Consider the following 22491-nt stretch of genomic DNA (forward strand, 5'->3'; position numbering starts at 1 on the left):
TGTCTCGAAAGCCGCAGAACGTTTGATGAGATAAATCTGACCAGCAGCTTTTGAGAATACCATTTGAATATGTAAAATAGAAACCATAAACAAAATGAAATCGCAGATAGATCCTGGGATTTTAAAAGAACTACCCGGCTCTCCAAATGAGTATACGTTCCCACATCGAAGCCTTTTCTCGTTTACATCCTTTGGATCGACGATGCAGATCAACCGACTGGATAAACCAACGTATTTTCTGAAACTAGCGTCCTCGCAGCACTTAGTTCAAGGCGAGTACAACGCGCTGAAATATATATCTGCGGCTGTTCCCGGGTTTTGCCCTGAGCCTGTCGCTATTGGAAGATGCGAGAGTAGTCCGAATAAATACTTTGTTGTTTCTACCTTTCTCAATGAACTTCACCATGGAGGTGGAGCCGACTTTGAGCGGAAGCTGGCTAGAAAAGTAGCCGCAATGCACACAGCAAGGCCCCAATCTCAAGTCTACGGATTGCCTAGCGGTGAACCAACCTGCTGTGGATCTACAGAGCTCTTTAATCAGCCAACGACCTCCTGGTCGGAATTTTTCACGATTCATAGATTACGGTTCATTTGCGACGAAAATGCTCGACAGAATGGATTCGATAGCACTATGAACCGTCTTGTCAATTTAGTTATTGAGAAGGCTGTTCCTGCACTTCTAGAAGCTGTCAAATCCTCCCCGTCTTTGATTCACGGCGATCTATGGAGAGGAAACGTAGGAAGTATCCGAATACCTGATTCCAACAATCCTACTACTTATGTCGAAGAACCAGTGATTTACGATTCATGTGCTTATTATGCAGACTCCGAATTCGAGCTCGGAATAATGAAGATGTTTGGCGGATTCAGCTCTGTGTTCTGGGATGAGTATCATACTCTAGTACCGAAAAAAGAACCTGTACGTGATTACGATGATCGCCTCCGATTGTATCAAGCTTTCCATGAACTAAACCATTCAGCCATGTTCGGAGGGGGGGGTTATGACTTGCAAGCTAAAGCTTCCTTGAGATATATTTTGGCTAAATTTGAATGACCTGTCAGACTTGACCACTAGCACAAGTCAATTCTTGCAATCACTTCTACAGAAACCACTTATATCAAGCGAGAAGAATTCACCGTATCAATCGAATTTCACTAGAATAATAGCAGTACGGGCGGGAACTATTTTCACTTGTGAGCGATGTTAAAATAGCAAAATCATATTGCACTTACTGTATACTTGAATGTAGTTGTCACGGCCATTCCAGGCCAATGGAGTCGTGAAATATTCAGATTTAGCATGGTCAATTCGACTATGCCCTCCAAACTGATCTGCATCACTATCAAGCAATATATTGTACTTTCCAGCAGTTTGAACGCCGACTCGATAGTCGGTATAGGAGTTTGAGGGATGGAAATTGAAAATAAAAAGCAAGCCTGCACGTTCAAAAGCGATTATTTTATCACCTTCATGCTTCAAACTGACATATGCTGGTTCGGAGTGGAGCCATCCATATTTTTGTTCAGTATGCTGCATGGCAGCGTCGAACTCATTTAAAAATCTATAACGGAGTAACGAATCATCCAAAATGTTCCACTGACGACGAGCATACCAAAAGGAATTTCCATTACCCTCTCGAGGGAAATCAAGCCATTCTGGATGTCCAAATTCATTGCCTTCAAAATTAAGATATCCCTCGCCTCCTAGAGTATGCGTGATTAGTCGGATAATCTTATGGAGTGCCATTCCTCGATCAATCACTGGCGTATTCTCCGACAGAACCGACATGTTAGTGTACATCTCCTTATCCATAAGCCAAAAGGCAAGTGTTTTATCTCCAACAAGCCTAGAATCAGTCAATAACATTTCTTCATATTTACTCATACGACCATAGCCTCCGAGAACTTACGCTTGATCATGAGACTCTGCATATGCAACAGTCTTTTCTTTATATCTCCGATTCGTTAGCTGATAAACAATGTGGCCCATGTTCCAATCATCGTCTTTAACTTCTTTCAGGAGCTTGATCCACATGTCCGGTAGCGCCATTGCTAAACGGTAATCGAATCCAACTCCACCGAGAGTCATCGGAATACATAATCCTGGCATTCCGGAAACATCTTCTGCGATAGTGATAATATTAGGATCGAGGGTATGTAGCATATAATTTGCCAGTATCAAATAATTAATTGCATCCTTATCGACACGTTCGTCTCCAAAATACTCCTGATAGGTACCCGCAAACCCAGTCCCAATTCCATGATGTACATAGAGCATGGACGTTACACCATCGAATCGGAATCCGTCAAAATGGTATTCTTCTACATAGAACCGCAAATTCGAAAGCAGGAATCGTAAAACTTCGTACTTTCCATAATTGAATAAACGGGAATCCCAAAGGCTGTGATAGCCTTTCGCATCGCCGTGAAAATACTGATAGTCAGTACCGTCAAACATATTGAGACCGTCCAAGACATTTTTGCAGGCGTGAGAATGAACTATGTCAAGTAAGACAGTAATTCCTAGTTTGTGCGCTTCATCAATAAGCTCCTTTAAATCTTCTGGTGTTCCATAACGGGAGGATACAGCAAAGAAAGAAGTAACTTGATAACCAAATGACGCATAATAAGCATGCTCCATGATAGCCATGAGTTGAATAACATTATACCCCAGCTTATGGATTCTAGGTAAAGTGTTGCGAGTGAATTCCTTAAACGTACCAACTCGGGATTCACTCGTGGAGATGCCAACATGAGCTTCATAAATACGAGCCGAGGCTGGGTGATAATTAGCCCGTGGACTGTCGTACTTCCACTCATACTTCGGAGCATTCCAAAAGACAGATTCATATGTGGGAGATACAGAAAGATCTTGCGTGACTCGAGTGATCCAGGCTGGAATGCGATCAACATAAACTCCAGTCGGAAGTAGCAAAGTTATCTTGATCTTGGTGTTGTGAGCAATAGAAGGATTCCCATTGATGGCAGGTAATGAGATTTCAAAGACACCGTATTGATTCTTCTTCATTTCATGAGATGTCCTGTCCCAATTGTCTAGGATGACTTGTAAGAAATAGACCAATGAGCCGAATTATGTACATACTAAACTCTCCAATCAAAAACATGCGCTCTGCATTGGGTGCCCATTCTCTGTATATGATATCATTATTATCTAATACGTTGAAGCCAAAATACTTATATCCCTATATTCAGAATAAATGGACGATTCTAATAGAAACAAAAATGACAATACGTACCTCTGAAAACCTGACAATACCTCCTTCCTTGTCTTCAAAATCCTTGATAGATTTCTGAGCTCTATTGTGGCGTGCGACCAGATCGGCCTTAAAGGGTTCCAACCATGGATCCAGCTCCAAAATGCCTGTTCCAGCTTCATACTTCTCGAACTCAGCTATAGACATTATTATAATCTGATGATATGCTAGCCAGACGGTTGATTAAAACGTTAAGGGATTGTTCTCAGCTCAGATCTGAGAGCGGATTGATCAGTCTGTCTCGGTCCCTCCACAGTTATGGGGAGCCGAAATAAGGACTCAGGTGAGATCTAGCAAAAATCTAGATTCAATTATTCTTTGCGTAGAGTATTAAACCAATCGATCAAATCAAATTCAATCTAAAGTATCACTAAAACAACAAGAAGACCTGTAATAAATTTTGCGTAGACCGGAAATAATTAGAATCTGAACAGCTATTCAGGGACAATGCATTGCCTCGATCCGGCGTCGCTATGGTCATGCTCGCTCAATGCACGTGCTCCTAACGAGTGATGTCATATTTAATTACCTCTCTTTAGCGAAAATTGTTGCGTCACTGTGCAAATTCATTAATTAGTAAAACGAAATCATCATTAGCCTTGAATATTCAATTAATTTACAATCTCTTTATACTGTATTAGTTTAGATTTTAGAGCTATCTCCAGATAAAATAGGACCTGTTCGCGGATCGAATAACCCATAAATATATGACCATCAATCGAAATGGACTAGAAGTTCGCATGCCCTGATTCAAAGATATTGTCCGCGTTTACATTAGTTCGTTCGGGATGGGCCAGTCCTGTAGACGAATTAGATTCAGAATTCAAGTTCGGATGACCAGGCATCGTTGAAGAGTCCCAAGGCATCATAGAAATTCCATTCATCAAATTAGTTGACTGAGCCGGGCTGCGGTCTGACATGCCAAGTTGGTTTGGTCCAGAAATATTAATTGAAGTCGGTGAAAGTGCAGAGTTTTCGGTTCCCATATTAGCCTCCATGCCATTGATATATGCATCCCAATCCATCCAACTAGCTCCTTGTGGAACTTCATTGCCGGGACTGAGGCTCATCGTCAGGGCACCACCTCCGGACAACATTTGATTGAGATCATTTGAAAAGAACATTTCCGACGGAGAAAAAGATGCCCCGGTCATACCTTCCACAATATCAGCAGATACTACAGAGTCTAAAGATGCGAGCGGTCCATTCAGCTCTCCTGTTACAGGACCATTGATCATTGTCGAATCACTTTTCGCTCCCACAGAGGGAGATGCTGAAGAAACAGGTTGACCTTGAGGTCCATATTCTTGCATCATCCAAGAGGGATCAGGCAGCTTCCGTACTCTGAAGGGAGCATCTTCATATATTTCATCTTCTTCGGGAAGAAACTGGATATTGCTGCTAAGATCAGAATCCATTTGATCATCCTTTCTATCAAACATTGAAGCATCGAGCATAACTGGTGGAAGAGGAACAGATGAAGGAATATGGGAATTAGAAATCGATCCACTTCCAGTATTGTTTATGTCAATCTCATTTCGCACTGTCGCTGCATGCGAGTCATAAGAAGCTTGGCCTATATCAATATTCATTCGTGGTTCAGATATACTAGGTGTATCAGGCGAGCACAACATCAATCGATGTTGACGTTGTATGTTTTCATTTTTGATCGTTGCACGTTCCTCAGGAGTCAGTTTCTCCATTTCGTAAAATCTATCCAGCAGATTTTCTATCACACTATGCTTACGAGAAGCAGCAAAATCATAGGAACCAATTTCCGCATGTATCTGACGAGAAGTGTCAACTGCATCACGAATTGTTTGTCTTTGGAATGGAGAAATAGCATCCATATTGGTGTACAACTCGATACTGAGCATGATACACGCATGAAAAAAGTGATTGAGCATGATACCATCAGTGAACCAGCAAAACAGTTTTAAAGTTTCGCGAGCCGAAGGAGAGCGATATATCCAATTTTGCCAACGCAAAATCTGTAAAGATGCGTCGATACATTCCAATCGACTTCGTTTAAACCTGGGTGTGACATCCGACCTCGCAGCAAACGGGCGGTGAAGAACAATCAGCGACTTGCGAAATTGCATATCCAAAAGCATACGCTGCATAATAAGATAAGGAGCGTCTTCTGGCCGAGAAGATTCCGCAGGGACCCGAAGAAACTCAGGAAAACTAGCGAAAGTTGCGCGAAGTTCGGCATCATGTGAAAGAATGGTTTCATAGCCCGGTCGAGGTCGAAGTGAAAATGTACCTGAGACGATACGACACAAAACATTGGACAGTTTGCTTGAACAAAGAAGATATGAACAATCTGTTTCGGTTTCCCAAGAACGACATCTAGGAAGTTGTTCAGCAATTGGCGATATGTCTATATCATTAATGTTTAATGGTGTCCGAACATCGTGGTCACCTGCACGAATGGTAAGAGGCAGCCCTTCATTAATGGAATAAAGAATATCTAACGAGGAAACTATACTCCACATCCTTCTTCTGATCTCGGACTGAAATGGCGAAATATTGAACCATTTAGGATCTCTATGAAGTCCCTACCAAAGTTAATAAAAGGGAAGTTCAAAATATGTAATAGAAAGACTCACCATAGATTGGGTGACACGAATAACCATTCCCATTGAAACCCAGGAACGATCAATCCATTTACCACATAACGATAAACGAGATTCAGACATAATCCAAAGAATAAGAGTCCTGATGATGGCTATACTTCCCTTTCGCATAAATTTGCCATCAACTAGACACAATTCTGCAGCCTGATGCCATGATAACCATGTACGAATCTCACGCCCGCGATATTCAATCGGCGACTCATTTGGTCTGTAAGATTGTAGTCCAATCGTTATCATACCTAATAGCATTCCAATCCATACAATATCGGCCGATTCAGGATCTTGCCAATACTGCGTATACTCAAGCTCAAAAGACGGTCTGTGTACTATATGATAAATGGGGTCAAAAGTATCAAAATACCTGATGACCAAAATATCACAGAGCGATTTTTCTGGAAGCAGAGAGGTCATTGTAGATCTATCAACATCCCGGCAGTTATTAAAAGGAAAACCATAGGTAACCGCCTCTTCGACGTCGATGTTAGCATCTTCACATTGTTGCTCGGAAAAGGTTTTTTCAGGATAATTTGTTTTAATGTTTCGACTTTGCTCAAACAGAGCTTTCACTTCACTAAGTTCATTGAGGAGAGCACCCCAATGAGTTTCGCCATGGTACATAGCCTTGCCTTGATTATCAAGCTTCAGCATACCCAAAGATTCACGTACTGCATCAACGGCAGGAGCAAATTCTCCAACATTCGGAGACTGTGCGTGTTGTTGACTACGACCAGGCGTTGATCCATCGCTTTTCGTATCACCAGGACTTTCGTCTTCGCCATTGGTCGTAGCGTGCATCAACCTAGAATCAGTTAGTTTATGCAATCGAAGTTACAAAAATAAAATACCCTAAAACTAAACTCTCTAACTTCTCTAGACGATTCTGAAGATCGACTCCTGCAGGCCTAGAAGTGGTTGAACCAGAATAAAATAGAGTTGAGGATGCGCCTTGCTGACTAGTCACTGGAGATACAGCATGCACTCCATTATTGGCTAATAGATAAACACAAGAACCTTCTTCGCCTCGTTTGATACAATTTTCGCAAGGGTGACCACGATTACACTTGAGCTTTCGCTGCCTGCAAAAGTTGCATGACAGTGGAACACGGTTTCTCTTGCGAATTATTTTGTGATCCGACGAAAATGAAGACGTTGAAGACGTTGAAGGTTGAACAGAAGGAGGAGTGATGCTCGACGCAGAAGAGCGATGAGATATAGGCGATTCGTCCGATGATTTCATTCTGAAGGATGACTAGGGGGAGAATCCAAAATTGGAGTAACGATGAGAGTCAGGAGCGTATCAAACAAAAAAAAGAGTGCCCAAAAATAAAAGAATCGGCCGACATAAACGATAAGTGTCTTCAACTAGAATTCAATCGAAAAAAAGCTACAATGGAGATGCAACCGCTCAAGACGGGGATAAGATGAACCTAGAATCGCCGTGAAAGCAACAAGCAGCGATTCTGGATGCGTATCCAACAGATTTCAAACAATAAAAAAATTCCAACGTTGCGATGGATGCTAGTCTGATGCCGCGACTGCCGAATAGGACTGAAGATCTTGAATGATGATGGAAGACGCTAGATTAGATGAGATCTAGGCAACGGATTGGGAGGGCAACACTGAAGGCTGGAAATTGGGATCGTTCGACCGCAACAAAAAGAATTGCAAAGCAGAATGGCAAAATCTATCCGGAAAAACTGAAAATCCAAAATATTCTTTATAGCAAGTGCCAAAGACTGTTGATAAGTGTCGAGACAAGCTTCAGAGCGCCGAAAAAGGAGTTAATCACGGAGCTGTCCACGTAGAACAGTACAGGATACAGAATCAATGTAGAAGCTTAACAGCGACAGAAATCGACGAAAGCGGACATGTACACTTCAATGAACAAAGCACAAATCAGAATAGGCAAGCAGCAAAAAGAGCTATATCGCAGTAATCGCAACAACGGAATTTATCCAAATAGCAGCGAGATAATTGCTTCAACGACACTTGGGCAAGACTCAGATTCACAGTTGGGCGAAGTGAGGTCATCCATTTGTAATATAGCTTTCTTTGAGACCACTAGAACCTTATTTTAATGTGAGCTCGGTACGAGGGGTTGGTGTGTCATGTCTGGCTGGGTGAATGAATTGTCCCAACTAGGACTCGAGCCAATGTGCTTGATAGCGCTTTGCCTTCTAATAGACAACAGCTCGATTAGGAGGTGCCTTCTAGCAATTCTTGTATTTATTAACTAGATTGCAACTCTGGATATCCAATATTTTTCAAATTAGTGCTGTTGTTAGTCTCTACTGTTAGACTGTTTGCCTGTGTACTAACTTGCTCGTCCCGCCTGGTAGTGCAGAGGCCATTTCTACAATTCTCCGATAGCATCTCGGGGCATACTGACAGCGCAATTATTTCAAGGCACTGATCTGTAGCTAATTGAGCATTTTCTTGGAGTTACAAATTTTAATTTATCTGTTTCATTAAAGTTTTCGATACTGTCTGCCTTGTGCTGATCATTAGCCGAACCTTGTCCCTGGCTTCCTCATGATATACTAAGAGCAATGGTCATATCCGCCGACCCTGGAGGTGGTAATATCAAAGTAGTTGTTCGCGTCAGACCTTTCAATTCTCGCGGTATGTATAGTTTAATTTGCGTCTTAATTCTCTGGTTTACTGACTCGATAAGAACTTACGCGACATGCAAAATGTGTTGTGCGAATTGAAGGTACTCAAACCATTCTGGACCAGGGCGATGAAACTACACACTCCACTCCGACTTCTAAATCAAAACCTGAAAGTCCGAAGTCATTCAAGTTCGACAAAAGCTACTGGTCTTTTGACCCATCAAGTGAAAATTATGCAAATCAGGAGCAGGTGTTTGCCGACCTTGGACGACCCCTCCTTGAGAATGCCTTTCTTGGTTTCAATAATTGTATCTTTGCTTATGGCCAGACTGGCTCTGGGAAGTCCTATTCTATGGTGATTAAATCTGTTTAAATTGAGTTCTGCCGATAATAACGTGCTGCAGATGGGTTCTAATGAAGACCCCGGTGTCATTCCTCGGATTTGCCAATCCTTATTCTCAAAAGTGTCTGTATCTCTTACCAGTTCAAGTACGTAGGTAGTCTATATACTGACTTTATGCAGAGACGAACTAGCAAACGAATTTCTCCATTTCACCGTTGAAGTGTCCTATCTCGAAATATATAATGGTAACTTTGCCCTCACTCTTTATGATTCGAGTTTTGGTAACACTTTACAATAGAACGTGTCCGTGATTTGTTAAATCCCAAGAATCGAGCAAGCCTCAGAGTAAGAGAGCATCCTTCGCTTGGCCCATATGTGGAAGACCTGGTAAGTCAATTCAACTTAAATCCCAATTTTCATTTTTTAACAGCTTAGTCTCGACTCGTCGTCGGATCATTTGCCGAAATAGAAGAGCTAATGGACGAGGGAAATAAAGCACGAACTGTGGCGGCAACTAATATGAATGAGACTTCTTCGCGATCGCATGCTGTTTTCACGTTGACCCTCACGCAACATAGCCATGATTCTCAAACAAATTTAGATAGCGAAAAGGTGTCACGAATTTCTCTAGTTGATTTGGCAGGTTCTGAACGAGCATCGGCGACTGGAGCTGTCGGGGTGCGACTGAAAGAAGGCACTGAGATCAATCGATCGTTGTCTTCTCTTGGACGAGTTATCCGAGCACTTGCTGACATCTCCAGCGGTCGTAAGCAGCAACGTGAGATGGTGGTTCCGTATAGAGATTCAGCTTTGACTTGGCTGTTGAAAGATTCACTTGGTGGAAATTCTATGACCGCTATGATTGCAACTATTTCTCCAGCCGATATAAATTTTGATGAAACACTTTCGACTTTAAGATATGCTGATTCGGCAAAGCGAATTAAGAACCATGCTATCGTGAACGAGGATCCCAACGCAAAGCTTATTCGTGAATTACAGTCTGAACTGAACACACTTCGCAATCAACTTAAAGGTTCAGATCGAGTATCTACTGTTGAACTTAATTCCGATACATCCCAACTAATTTCTATAACTACTCCTGATGGCATTCAACGAATGGTTACTCGAACCGAAATTGCTGAACAGCTTAATGCTTCTGAAAAACTACTATCAGAAATTAATCAGACTTGGGAAGAACGACTTGCGCGCACGAAGGAAATTCAAGTACAGCGAGAGTCGGCCTTAGAAGAAATGGGAATCAATATTGAAAGGGGATTTATTGGAGTGCATACCCCTAAGAATTTTCCATACCTTGTTAATCTCAGTGACGATCCTCTTTTGGCTGAATGCTTAGTCTACAATATCAAACCTGGAGTGACGCAGGTGGGAAATGTTGATGTTAATGGTACTGTTTCAGCAGCACAAATAAGACTGCATGGATCCAAAATATTAATGCAGCATTGCTCATTTGAGAATAAAAATGACACTGTTACAATCACTCCTAACGAAGGTGCTTCAGTTATGGTAAATGGAAGCAGATTACGCCATGCACGCAAACTCCATACTGGAGATCGGATAATTCTGGGAGATTTCCATATTTTCCGCTTTAGCAATCCTCACGAAGCAATGATGGAGAGGAAAATTGCTGGAACCACAGCAACTAGTTCAGCAGTAATGCGACGCAATATTACCAGAGTCGCTTCGCCGATGTCTCAACTGTCTGAGACAGTGAAAAGTAGTTCGACATCTGACCACAGTGATAGGGCGTCAAGCGTGGCTTCTGACTATGTCGATTTTCCTTCATTTGAAGATGCCGTTATTCGATCTGTAACGCCAGCTAACAGTGACAACCCAGTAGGTGGCAGTTTGAACACTGTGACAGATTGGTCTCTTGCGCGATTAGAAGCTGCACGGACTTATTTAGGATCAGATTCTTCTGCCAGAATCGAGTCATTAACAGACGAAGAATTAGATCAGCTGTTTGATGAGATGCAAAGAGTGCGGTCAAGTAGGAAACCTCGTCCACAGTCTGCTGAAGATCTATACGTTAGTTCTGAATCTCCTTCAATTAACATTTCATCTCGCCCTGATCTGAAGAGAGCAGAAACGGACCCCAACTCTGCAGCTAATGAAAGTGTTGAAGATCCGTTCTACTACCCGTCATCTCCCCTTGCTCAAAGATCACAGTCATTTCCAGTCACGGATTCACTTAAACCACCTTCAGATGAAGTCCTGACCGCGCTAAGTCGGACATCTACGTCATCATTAGCTTCAGAACATCGAAGTCGTAATGAATTTGAAACGAGATTGCGCAACAGTGTTTCAAGATCATCCTCGGTAACTTCTTTGCGGGATGGGCTGAAGCGAAGGACGAGTTCGATTTATTCTTTGAAATTGCCAACGACTTCGAGTCACCAATACACGTCGTTGCCAATCAGTGCTACCTCTACCAATCAGTATCGTCCAGTTTTTATGGTTCGAAGAAACCCAATTTTGTCGGAAGACGAGAAGAAAACGGCAGCTAAGGTGATCAAGATTTGGCGACGAATTGGGTTGTTACGAATGACTGATGCAATATTTCGAAATACAAAACTCTTAAAGAAAGCTCAGATTTTAAGTAACGACCTGGAACTGAACTTACAGTTTCAGTTCACAATTGTCGACGAAGAGTACGTTTTATCTTCACCTTATGATTTGGTGATTAATGAAGATGAGCCGGAAGATGATACACCTCTGGCGCGAGCACTCAAACCTTGTGTTGCTGTGAGAATTTTGGATTATGATAATCGGGTAATCAAGACTATTTCTCTCGAGAAGTTCGATGGTTTGGTCAAGACTATTAGCAATGTGCAAGACTCTAATTCGACTGATCAAATTTACAGTATGAATCGAAATCCATTTACCGAGAAATTTTCAGTGAAATATTCCTTTGTGGGAGAGGCTTCGGTTCCCATGATTGGAGCCATAAATAGCAAGCTGACGGATATATCCTGTGATGTATTCTCTCCTTATACAATGAGTGTAATTGGCATACTACATCTCACTCTTGAACCTTCCAATGATGCAACAAGCGGAGATGCTTCATCAATTGCAATAATTGTGCATATAAAATCTATCTGCGGCTTTTCAGAGCGCGAGTTTACAGATGTGCATCTGCAACTGTTTCTTGCTGGGTCCTCTGATGCCTCATACCCAGGGAGGATCTCATCTAGCCAATTGGTGTCTGGATTCGGGGAAGATGGTCCTGTTATTTTTGACAGTCATCATGGAATAAGTCTCGGGGCGCTTTATTCTGCCAATTTTAAGAACGGTGGTGTTGAAGCTTCATTATTGCATGTGAAAATTTTTGCTAAAGTCACTGGAGTTCATCTCGACAAACTGAGAAGTTGGGATGATATGCAGGAGATGTCTCCACCGGAGTCAACGGAGAAGCTGGAGGCCATGAGCAATATTGCCGGAGTTTCAGGAGGGGCAGTAGAACATCATGATGCTTTTGCGAAGATTCAGATTCTTGAGTTGACTGATTCAGGTTCGTATGAGCCTGTTGATGTGCTACGAAATAGTCAGGATGATAGTACAGTATCATGGTTGCATATTGGAATCCAAAAGCGAATTCGATTATCAATTCGACATTCATCTGCAGATTCTTTTGATTGGTCTGCTATTTCACATCTTTGCGTGCGGGACATTCAGTTAATTGATGGGCATGGCAAGGTCATGGACTCACAATCAAAAGATGAAGGGACCGTTGAGTTGCGAATAATATCGAAACCGAAAACGATTGCGAATGCCGATGGAACATGGACAATCACTGTCACTGGGCAGTGGGACTCTAGTGCACATGCATCGATAATTTTAGATCGAACAACACCAGACAAATGTAAGATACAATTCACCCTAGGATGGCTAGTGTCTACACCGTCGGTGACTTCTCCCGTTGAATTTCGAACGAACATTGTTGGAGCTGTCTTGGGCCGCAGTGCACGAGCGCCATCGCGGTTATCATTGTTTTGGGCTTCTAACCGAGTATTGCATTCCAATTCGGCATTATTTCAAATCAGGTTGCGGCCATACAATACGATCGATATGCACATGCTGAGTCGACAGAGCACATATATCAGCGGCGAGGAGAATTTGGGATTTTGGAAACCTCGAACTGCTGCCTTGGTAGAACAGTATATGAAAGCTCGAGAATTGCGTCGGCATAATTCGGAGCTAGAACACACGAAAGCGGTGTTGACATATATAAGTCCGGACCGTACAAAAATTGAAGCACCTTTAAATCCAACTACTCATGATGAAGAGCTTCAGGTCTTCACACCTTCCGAGACCGAACTTTTGAAATATGTGAACCGACTATGGAAAAGACAAGTAGGATATCCAGCGCAAGGGCAGACACAAACAATGCCAATTGCGAGCAATTCACGATCAACAGGTACAAAGTTTGTCGCTGATGTAGGCCAAGTCAAGCGTGGTTCGGTAGTGTCGAAAGAAGGGTCTGCGTGGATTCCCGACGAAGCTATGCAGGCCTGGGTAAAATGCTACATTGAGTTGCGTCGGCCATATCTGCATATCTACAGTTTACCGAGCTTGGAGGAAGAGTACGCTATCAACATTCGACACTGCAAAATCGGACATCATCCAGTACTGGCACCGGAACTGTCAGTATTTCATTCCTACAGTAAGAATACTTTTGCGGTCTATTCTGATAGCGGTGTGCACATTTTTAGCGTTAGAACACATGGTGAGCTGAGTGAGTGGGTGTTGAAACTTACAACTCTCGAAGTCGAACTATGAACTTCCGAGTCTGGAGTGGGGAGAGAGGGGAATTTGTGTATTTTAGCTTTATTTATTTACCAGTATGTCGATTTCATCCACAGCTTTGTATGTCTCTAACTCTGCGGGTAACTGGCACTTGAAAGTGCCAGTACTCGTTTGCCCTCCCCCGCAGTAACCACGGCTTTGTAACCTAAACCACAAGATAAGCATTGGTTAAGGGTACCCCAACTTCGTCCAATTCTGAATGAATTTCAAGACTGGAATTTTAAATAATAAAAACTATGCTTTAAATTCGTAATGTAATTTTATATGATTAAATCGCTGGATCAAATCTGTATTTAAATTTTCATTTGGCAAACTGGAGAGAGATTCTTCAAGTATTATACTGCGGAGGAAAATGCGGGCCTGAGCCGCATGTTTCTCGTGACTTCCCGACTGCCCGTGGTATAAAGCGACATAGTCCGTCCGTTAAAGGAGAATACTTGACTTAGAGATTGGATGATAAAGGTACGGCCAATTCGCATTCAAAAAAGACGATATACTAAAAGAAAGACTTGTTAACTATGTCTTATTCATTATTCCGTAGTATGCATGGGGTGAAGTTAGGCGGCAGTCATATTCTTGCTAAGTCGAGTCGATCGATCAAGGCGCAGCTGTCGACGACGAGCCCAATAGACAGTGGAATATCAGCAGTACCACTTCGCCGTGGGTTTGCGGAGGTTTCGACGATTTTTATAGCTGCAGCATCTATGCTGGCAGGCGCAGCATTGGCGTTCAAATATTCGCCGATTGATTTGATTGCACTAATGCAGCCAAAGCTTCCTGAGGCGGGCTCCCTGGAGGAAGCCCAATATATCGAAAAAATCGAAGCTCAACTACAGAGCTCGCCTGTGGTTAAGGAGCTGCGGAAAACACCTGGATTTAACGAGCGACGCATGTGGAGTAATCTTTCTCAAAGTGTTCAAGACAGCTCGTTTCTGGCAGGTTCTTGCAAGGGTGTCGGCAAGTTCGCAGTTCCGGGAATTGTCTTTGTCAGCAGAGACTCAAACCAAGTTGTTTCGGTAGTACACGTTGGCTCTAGACTATGTGGCTTCCCTGGAATTGTACATGGAGGACTTTTGGCAGCTATTCTTGATGAATGCCTTGCTCGAGCTGCCATTTTGCCCCTGCCAGGCCATTCTGCGGTCACGGCAAACTTGACAATCAACTATAGAGCCCCTACATTTGCGGATCAGTTGCTCGTTATTGAAAGCCATGTCACGGAAAACACGGACAAAAAGTCGCTGGTGTCTGCAGAAATTCGGAGTCCTCAAGGTGTTTTGCTCGCAGAATCCACAGGCGTATTTGTGGTTCCAAAGAAGTACAAGTTGGCCAGCCTCGTCCATATGTAATAGAATATTAGCGTCTTTATTCCTTATAGAGGAAAGAAGTAAATTAGGTAGGGGTCAAATTTAGATTTCTTTAAATAAATTTATATATGCATTACATTGTGACAAAAATATGATAGATATGATTAACGATATGCCCTGGAAGCTATTTGCTCTGCAGTAAGTCTTCGTCTAGCCCATGATAGAAAGCTGGGGACATTATTAGCAATGATTCGCGGAAAAAATATGTCTTGTATAGGTTTCGGAATTGGCCCACCACCTCCACCCTAGAAAAATTAGTATCACTAAACTTTTCATACTCATCCGTCGGAAACGTACCACAGTGGCCATGGTCCACTGGATTTGGCCGTTATCAAGTTGAACTACTCGTTCAATTGATGAATATTGTCCCTTGACATGTCCCGGAGTTACAGGCTCGTCTGCAGGAACAGATAGAACAAAGAACTCACGAACAGCAGGATCTGGCTGCACCGCTAAAATATATTCTGCTATATCTCTCCGACTAAGCGGGAATATGAATTTGAAGATCAGATGGACACCTGTGTTTGAGGGAATCAGTATAACTATTGGCAGTCACGAAAGACAGAGGAAAAAGAAAAAGGACGCACCTCTCCATCCTAAATCATCTGTAGGATAAAACTCTGTGAACGACTCAAGGGACGAAATGTAGTCACACTCGTTCTCGGTGTGATCTCTCAGCAATCCGTAATCAAACCACTCCCAAGGTTCATCATGCACAGATAATCGTGCGAACCACTTTTCGCCATACAAGAAGCGCGTATACGTCTGCACCCGATTGTTCTCGGCATTGTACGCTGGGCCTCTTGTCCACGTTTGGTCCATTTCTGCGACGAGCGCGCGCGCCATCGACACCGCGGTTGCCGGCGGAACCAGCGTCTTGCGGGCCTTGGGCCGCTGATCGTAGCTGAAATCAGTAGCCATTGCGCAGGAGGACGCCTGGGCGTATCTTTATTTGGGTATATAAAGCACAGCAATCCTCCTGGCAATAGTCTTCTCCGTGCTCTGTCTCTCTTAAGGGAAAGACAAAATAAAATTTGTGCTGTTCGCTGATGATATTTCGTAGAATTCTTACGTCGTGCCGAAACCCGCACGACGCTTTCGCGGTGTTTGTGCTGACAGCGGTCGTTCGCTTTCGTACGCTCTCGTTCCCACTCAGATGGCCCACACAGATACACGCTCGCTCGCACACACTCTTACGTGCTCGCGCTGTGTTCTTCCGGACTACAGTGCCCAAATCCAACCAACCAGTCGATTCCTCGGCCGCCGGTGGCTGCTCTAGCGAGCAATCGCCGGCGAATCTGACACAAACCCCGTTTCCATCAGCCGCGCCACGTGCATATGTGGAAGGACTACAAGTCTGCCTGCGCAACTTGGTGGACAAGGACGGCAAAAAGATCCTTAATGCATTATCCAATATACAGCTGATAACAAACGATTACGGTCCAAACCTTAGACATTTGAAATACGGCTCTATCTTTGCAACAGGGTCTCCAAACAACGTAATGAAAACAATTGAATCTCAATATATTAGTCAGAATGCAATCAGCTCCACTTATCCATCAGCTAAGATCAATTACTCGGTTGGCCTGTTGAATGCAGTTCGTAATAATATCTAGCCACTTCTTCGTCGCAGTAATATTTCTAGCATCTAGAGCTTCATCAAGTGCTGGAAACTGCGCTCCGGCGTATCCAGTCCAAATGCCGGGCGCAAACACAACATGTTTAAACCATTCACGGCCATCTAGTCCGCCAGAATACAAAAATTGCCGCTCGAATTTCATGTATTGCCGGTTGATCGCCGCTATCTGAGCGTACAGACGAATTTTTTTATAGGCCTTGAACCATGGGTAATCTGTCACATACTCTGTCTCCATAGCCGTTGAATGCGTATCAAAAATAGCCGCCTTCTGATCCAATGTTATCAGTGCTTCACTAGCATTATCTAGAGACTCTCCAATATACCACCAGCCAAGCTTAAAATCAGGTAACTTGACAGGCACCTCAAAATCGTCCTTCGTAACTTTATTTCTAGCTTCATCTAGTTCTCGTTCAAGCTCCTCAAGTGCAATATCGGAAATCTTTGCCTTGATCTTATCAAAATAGGAATTCAACGAACGAACATATTCACCAACATCGAATTGGGCGACTTCACGTTCGCAGAGTTCAAGCGTCAGTAGTCCCCACAATTTCACCATAGTAACATGATATTGCCATGTTGGATCTCCGAAACGGTCCATCCAAGCAAACGAATCATAATTAGAATGATACTGATACACGACATCACCTCCTCCAAATCCAATATCCAAAGAAGGAATTCCAAGATGATCTTGGAATACCGTGTAATCACTTCCTGATCCCAAAGGCTCTATCCGAGCCCTCGAGTCATTATACCAATGATCATAGACATAACCTCCCTCAGGATGTGATACGCGTTTTGTCACCTCCTTTAACACGGTGTTGAGCAACGGTGATGCTCCCGCTGAAAATTTAGTCCCTGATACTGCAACATCTGTATTTAAATACACAAATGCCTTGGCCCCCAAAAAATTGGCCATTTCTTCTCCCCATTCTGTGGATCCTAACAGCCCGTATTCTTCCCCGTCCCAGGATGCTAAAATTCTGAAACAAAATCAGTAAGTCATAGTTATTCATATCAATCAAGTCGTACGTACATTGATCGTAAAGGCTTCCAGCCGTTCTTCTGGAGTTCTCCAAAAGCTCGGGCGAGTTCAATCAACACTGCTGATCCACTATTGGGATCGCCAGCTCCACCTAGAATCCAAGCATCACGATGGTTACCAATAATGACAACTTCGTCCTTTATTATGCCGTCAATTCGGCCGATCGTATTCCAAATAGGCCTCACTTTATAATCTTGCTCATTATATAAATTTAAGACCATAGTACTCGGTCCGACCGAATAATCGTATTCGCGCAAACCACCTCTCCAACTTTCTCCTAAATCATTAGGATTCAGTCCCATCCCACTAAGTTCTCTCAAAATCGGAAGAATATCACCATAGCTCATAGGAATTGAAGGAATCGAAGGAATCTTTCCCTTCGGGTCTTGTCTGTTAACACCTTCTTTGCTTGCATAACCAGGAGTTGTTGGATCGCCCGGAGCAATAGAAAGGTACTGTACACTTCCTCTTTGTACACTTGAAGGATTTCTTGCCGGACCATCGGGATATGCCTTGTATCGATTATAAATAGTAATCTCGCCATCGTCACCTGGATCAGAATATGTAATAACACCAATTGCGCCACGTTCTTCGGCTCCCTTAACAATCAGTCCTCGAAATAATCCGCCATAACGAGCGATAACAATTCGACCTTTCAAGCTTAGACCATGAGACTCTAGCAATTCATAGTCTTCTTGACGGCCGTAATTAACATAAATATATTCTCCTGTAACATTGCCATTTGCAGAGTAGCCGTGAAAAGTCGGAACTCGATCTTGTCGCATCGAAGTCGGATCTTCTGGTAACATGTCTTCTTCTAGAGAAGCTTCATACACCAGCTTACCGTTAACTCCAATTAAGCTAACAGAATGATCTACCGGATAATTCAGCAATGTATGATATGTGACGACTTCCGATTTAATGCCGTATTCTTTGAATTTTTCGGCAGTCCACTGGGCCATCGACTCGTTTGTTCCTGCCAAATGAACTCCTGAAGTATAATATTCGGACCATTGACGGACATGTTCGGCATCAGGAACTCGAAACAATAAACGCTCCAAGTCAAAAAGTGACATCTTGTAATGCCGTATACGAGCAAGGTCACGCCGTAAAGTGGTTCGGGGAAGAAAGACTAGTTTCCAGCCCATGATGAAGAATAGACCGAACAGACCATATGCAACAAATCGAGTCACAGATGTTCCCCAGCGCTTTGGCGATGCCTCTGGCTCGGCTGATGTCTCAGAGGGAGATGGCAGTAAGAGATCTGCTTCTGCAGCAGACTCTGCAGATTCTTCGTCAGAAATTGAGGGAGAAGTGGCTCGATTAAATCCAAACAGGCCGTTTGGTAATAATCGTCTCGCGACATCGGAAAATGCCTTTCTTGGTTGTGGCTGTCGTAGCAAAGGCTCGTCTTCATCTCCGGATTCATCGTAGTCCATTTCGTCGATACCTGTTGAATCAACTGCTCCATTAGACAAAGTGGAGTCGCCGTTCTCTGAACTGTGGCCGATTGGGTCGAAGTCTCCAATTATGGGTGAGCCTGGTCCATCTTCAAGCGGGTCATGAACGATTCCATTTTCAGAGACAGTTGACTGGGCACTCGACTGAAGCGGGTGGGAATTCGTAGTAGATGGTTCAGACATAGCTGTGAATAAAATGTCAAGTCAAGACAGAGAAGATATGACAGAGAGAAGTGCACACAGTCTTTGTAGCTGACCTTTGTAGCACAATATCACAGCACAATCAACAGGCAGCAAGTGCAAGAAATAAAACCAATCTAAATTACTGAGCCTTAACAAATCACAATTCAAGTAGCAGTTTCCACGTGAAGAAATCCCGTCCGATCCTCACAGATAATCCCGAATCCGTCCGTCTTTCTCGCAATCGATTTAGGCTCGAAATGTCCCAGTATTCGCTTCTTTTGGAGGCTGGCTGATGTTCACGATAACACGATCCCCGTCTTGTCGAGCGGTCACGTGTCATAGGCAATTCAGAAGAATGATTAGATAATCAAACTGGAAATGAAAATATTAGTAATAAGGCCACATATTTTTAATTGCAGCATTGGATTTCATCTCTTCTTAATTAATTTTGCTAATTTTGCTAATTTGGGGGGCAGCTAGAGGTTTTTGATCTTTCTGTCATCGGCACTATGGATCACGTGTCTTCGTGAACAGTTCGCGTCTAATATTGATTAGCCAGCAGCAGGTCAGGCATCAAGGCGAGTTCATGGAACCTGCACCGTGACGTGCTAAACCGCTCTGCGCAAGCCCATACAGTGATATTTGCCAAGATTTTCCGAGTCATGCGTAGGGCAATTGTCCAGATATAGTTCCAAGAAATTTGTTGGCTCGGGGAATGAGTGATCTGTCTCTCAGTTCTTTCGCGCAACTGCAGGCTAGAAGGAGCAGATCAAGTGACGCAGCAGTGAATGACAACGAATTCTCGTTTCCAGATTGTCCTAATGACGAAGAATCAAATTTTGTTAGTGAAGATTTGAAAAATCCAATGACAAAGGACATTTCCCGGTCAATGCACAAGACTGAGACAAATTCAAGTGAAGTATATTCAATAGAACAATCTATATATCGGGACCAGCTCGAACTTGTTCGTAGCTTTTCAGAGAGATTCCAGTCATTTACATACAACGAAGGCAGTGCTCAAATCACTGCTAACTCATCTCAGACAAAGTTGAGCGCATTATCTCAGATTAGTGTTAATAATCCGAAATTTACCAGCTCAGAACCCCGAAAGAACGACGAAAATATGAATTCAACCAGTCGTATAATTCCTAAGGTAGTTTATTTAGGCCGCTCTCTCAATAAGTCTCTAATATTCTTACTAATCTGTGAATAGTTCATGGTACCGCAGAAGTCAATTACAAAAGGTATTGATCTGAAAAAGTTAACAAAGAGGAATCCGCACTCAATCTCGGCTCGAAATGCTTCTGCCTATGGAACTATAATACGAACAGAAGCTACTATTCCCCCGACGGCAAAGAAATTATCCAAATCTGAGCTACATAAACAGATAATTCAAATGCAGCTACAAAATCTACCGACTCCGGAACAAGCTATGAAAAGACTATCCGAGTTAAAGCTGTTCAAAACTGCTGAATCTACTTTGGTCCCTGGAAACTACTTCGAGCCAGGCATGTTCGGTATGTCAAGTCGCAATTTGAATAATAAACTTGAATCTACTCATTCTCTAGTATGGGAAGATTATGAACTACTTAAACCAAGTGCAGAAAATAATGAACGAAATTTTATGGAACGGTGGCATTTGATAAAGAGAGAGTCAATTTTAAGCAATGACTCAATTGAAGAACTAAGATCCCCAAAGCAAGAATTGGTCATACTTGACAGTGAAGATGAAAATGTCTATGGTTCGGATGTTGATATAAGTTTTTTATTTGAGGGAACAAGCAGACCGTGGCAGCTTTCGAATTTAGCCACCTCAGATGAGAACACAGCTAAAATATCCGATATCGTTGTATTGAGTTCTGATACCGACATAGATCAACAAACTGTGCAACTTGCAGATTCAGTTCATTACCCGATAAAACAAGAATCTCTCATAAATCTAGACACGAGTCCTGAACAAGTCAATCAACCTGATTTGAGAAACTGTCAGTCGTGTAACTCTATGTTTCTATTGTCAGGTGCTAGTCCATGTTCATCACCGTTTGGATCTGGGGCTAGCAATAAATTCACAGAGCAACGACGTTCATTATCAACATCTAGCACGCCTTCCAAAGTACAGCCTTGCTTAGAAACAGATATAAAGTCAGATTCAAATTCACATTCAGATGCAAGTTCAAATTCAGATTTAGATTCAGATTTAGACTTGAGCAAGAACTTAGAGCAGAGAATTCGAGAGCTTGCAACTTTGCCTCGCACTGAATTACGAGATAAGTTGGTATCGTGGGGATTTCGTGTACCTAGACGCAAACTTGAGGCAGCTACAAAAATCGCCCAATATGAAAAGCAACTACAAAATCCTATGAGGCTGGACGAATTACCCTTGTTGGACGGCGAACAGATCCGAATAAAGCGGTTCAATCAGATTTCTCAGCATATCAGAACAGACTTTCGGGCTAGAGGTTGGTGGCTAAAAATGCTAAGTTTTGAGCCTGTCCATTTAGAAGCGTTCGCAAAATATTTAGTCAAATCTGGATTAATTGAAAATGAGGGAGCTACGTTAACCTTAGAGAATCAAGAGTTTGTTAAGCTTTGGTGCGATAAAGCAAATGTCTGCTTCACACAAACTCAATCAGAAAAGACTAAAAATGAACAAAAGCCAAACAAGAAGTTAAAGGTATAATATCTAACAGAAGTATTTGGCTACACATTATGTTATGGGAAATGGATACATAGTAATAGACTGAAGACAGAAAGTTGCTTCCAGAAAGCATTGTCATTAGATGTTCAGTCCGTATCTGTCCTTTGTTAAACGGCAGAATTAACAAAAGTCTTCAGATGACTGATTGAAATTCTACATTCATCTTTGATGTTCGACTCTAAACATACGATACACCTGGTACTGTCTGCATCTCTATCGAGAACAAAATGAATATGTTGAATTCGAAATCATCTGAGTTGTGCAAGTCACTTTCTCCAACAACGCAAAATCAACCCGCAAACAAGTCAAGCCACACGGTAGAAATGGTTATAAGCAGAGAGCAGACAGGCCGACCTAATGATAGCGAAAACAAATCGAGTTACGACAGATCACGAGTCGGTAGATGAAGAAA

At 42.7% G+C, this 22491-nt stretch overlaps 8 protein-coding genes across 8 annotated transcripts; 4 read left to right on the forward strand and 4 right to left on the reverse strand.

The window, feature by feature from the left end:
• Positions 1-7: 7 nt before the first annotated feature.
• On the forward strand, positions 8-1271 carry V1516DRAFT_373668 (Fructosamine/Ketosamine-3-kinase). The gene has a single exon (XM_066918964.1). It carries the CDS (start codon positions 95-97, stop codon positions 1052-1054), a length of 960 nt encoding a protein of 319 aa, XP_066777675.1. The 5' UTR covers positions 8-94; the 3' UTR covers positions 1055-1271.
• V1516DRAFT_638381 (glycoside hydrolase superfamily) lies at positions 1015-3684 on the reverse strand. Its single transcript, XM_066920066.1, has 5 exons — positions 3258-3684; positions 3104-3203; positions 1911-3054; positions 1234-1847; positions 1015-1182 (listed from the first exon to the last, which is right to left on the reverse strand). Exons 1-5 carry the CDS (start codon positions 3420-3422, stop codon positions 1142-1144), a joined length of 2064 nt encoding a protein of 687 aa, XP_066777676.1. The 5' UTR covers positions 3423-3684; the 3' UTR covers positions 1015-1141.
• Positions 3543-7325, reverse strand: V1516DRAFT_373641 (fungal-specific transcription factor domain-containing protein). The gene is made up of 3 exons (XM_066918963.1): positions 6760-7325; positions 5888-6713; positions 3543-5836 (listed from the first exon to the last, which is right to left on the reverse strand). Exons 1-3 carry the CDS (start codon positions 7149-7151, stop codon positions 4004-4006), a joined length of 3051 nt encoding a protein of 1016 aa, XP_066777677.1. The 5' UTR covers positions 7152-7325; the 3' UTR covers positions 3543-4003.
• A 779-nt stretch (positions 7326-8104) lies between these two features.
• On the forward strand, positions 8105-13972 carry V1516DRAFT_675972 (uncharacterized protein). Its single transcript, XM_066922333.1, has 6 exons — positions 8105-8536; positions 8589-8881; positions 8931-8992; positions 9050-9114; positions 9168-9256; positions 9305-13972. Exons 1-6 carry the CDS (start codon positions 8464-8466, stop codon positions 13664-13666), a joined length of 4944 nt encoding a protein of 1647 aa, XP_066777678.1. The 5' UTR covers positions 8105-8463; the 3' UTR covers positions 13667-13972.
• A 171-nt stretch (positions 13973-14143) lies between these two features.
• On the forward strand, positions 14144-15170 carry V1516DRAFT_675973 (HotDog domain-containing protein). The gene has a single exon (XM_066922334.1). It carries the CDS (start codon positions 14212-14214, stop codon positions 15037-15039), a length of 828 nt encoding a protein of 275 aa, XP_066777679.1. The 5' UTR covers positions 14144-14211; the 3' UTR covers positions 15040-15170.
• V1516DRAFT_374371 (uncharacterized protein) lies at positions 15101-16314 on the reverse strand. The gene is made up of 3 exons (XM_066918965.1): positions 15645-16314; positions 15355-15575; positions 15101-15302 (listed from the first exon to the last, which is right to left on the reverse strand). Exons 1-3 carry the CDS (start codon positions 15976-15978, stop codon positions 15162-15164), a joined length of 696 nt encoding a protein of 231 aa, XP_066777680.1. The 5' UTR covers positions 15979-16314; the 3' UTR covers positions 15101-15161.
• Positions 16315-16616: 302 nt separating this feature from the next.
• Positions 16617-19381, reverse strand: V1516DRAFT_664602 (uncharacterized protein; the record flags this gene model as incomplete). The annotated part of the gene is made up of 2 exons (XM_066920610.1): positions 16617-17676; positions 17730-19381. 2 exons carry the CDS (start codon positions 19379-19381, stop codon positions 16617-16619), a joined length of 2712 nt encoding a protein of 903 aa, XP_066777681.1.
• A 1130-nt stretch (positions 19382-20511) lies between these two features.
• Positions 20512-22485, forward strand: V1516DRAFT_675978 (uncharacterized protein). Its single transcript, XM_066922335.1, has one exon. The coding sequence runs from the start codon at positions 20598-20600 to the stop codon at positions 22059-22061; it is 1464 nt and encodes a 487-aa protein (XP_066777682.1). The 5' UTR covers positions 20512-20597; the 3' UTR covers positions 22062-22485.
• Positions 22486-22491: the final 6 nt, after the last annotated feature.

Source organism: Lipomyces oligophaga (genome assembly GCF_038497815.1).
Source record: "Lipomyces oligophaga strain CBS 7107 unplaced genomic scaffold V1516scaffold_4, whole genome shotgun sequence".
In the NCBI taxonomy this organism is placed as follows: domain Eukaryota; kingdom Fungi; phylum Ascomycota; class Lipomycetes; order Lipomycetales; family Lipomycetaceae; genus Lipomyces; species [Lipomyces] oligophaga.

Bases quoted from the DNA above. Each gene is read 5' to 3' on its own strand.
- V1516DRAFT_373668 (XM_066918964.1), top strand. From the start codon at position 95: ATGAAATCGCAGATAGATCCTGGGATTTTAAAAGAACTACCCGGCTCT.
- V1516DRAFT_638381 (XM_066920066.1), bottom strand. From the start codon at position 3,422: ATGTCTATAGCTGAGTTCGAGAAGTATGAAGCTGGAACAGGCATTTTG. The intron at 3,204-3,257 runs GTACGTATTGTC...TTCTGAATATAG, and splicing joins GTATTGTCAGGTTTTCAGAG to GGATATAAGTATTTTGGCTT. The intron at 1,848-1,910 runs GTAAGTTCTCGG...GACTGATTCTAG, and splicing joins GCAGAGTCTCATGATCAAGC to GCTTGTTGGAGATAAAACAC.
- V1516DRAFT_373641 (XM_066918963.1), bottom strand. From the start codon at position 7,151: ATGAAATCATCGGACGAATCGCCTATATCTCATCGCTCTTCTGCGTCG. The intron at 6,714-6,759 runs GTATTTTATTTT...AACTGATTCTAG, and splicing joins TTAGAGAGTTTAGTTTTAGG to GTTGATGCACGCTACGACCA. The intron at 5,837-5,887 runs GTGAGTCTTTCT...TAACTTTGGTAG, and splicing joins TTCGTGTCACCCAATCTATG to GGACTTCATAGAGATCCTAA.
- V1516DRAFT_675972 (XM_066922333.1), top strand. From the start codon at position 8,464: ATGGTCATATCCGCCGACCCTGGAGGTGGTAATATCAAAGTAGTTGTT. The intron at 8,537-8,588 runs GTATGTATAGTT...TGACTCGATAAG, and splicing joins CAGACCTTTCAATTCTCGCG to AACTTACGCGACATGCAAAA. The intron at 9,115-9,167 runs GTAACTTTGCCC...ACTTTACAATAG, and splicing joins CTATCTCGAAATATATAATG to AACGTGTCCGTGATTTGTTA.
- V1516DRAFT_675973 (XM_066922334.1), top strand. From the start codon at position 14,212: ATGTCTTATTCATTATTCCGTAGTATGCATGGGGTGAAGTTAGGCGGC.
- V1516DRAFT_374371 (XM_066918965.1), bottom strand. From the start codon at position 15,978: ATGGCTACTGATTTCAGCTACGATCAGCGGCCCAAGGCCCGCAAGACG. The intron at 15,576-15,644 runs GTGCGTCCTTTT...CCTCAAACACAG, and splicing joins AGATGATTTAGGATGGAGAG to GTGTCCATCTGATCTTCAAA. The intron at 15,303-15,354 runs GTACGTTTCCGA...TAATTTTTCTAG, and splicing joins AGTGGACCATGGCCACTGTG to GGTGGAGGTGGTGGGCCAAT.
- V1516DRAFT_675978 (XM_066922335.1), top strand. From the start codon at position 20,598: ATGGTACCGCAGAAGTCAATTACAAAAGGTATTGATCTGAAAAAGTTA.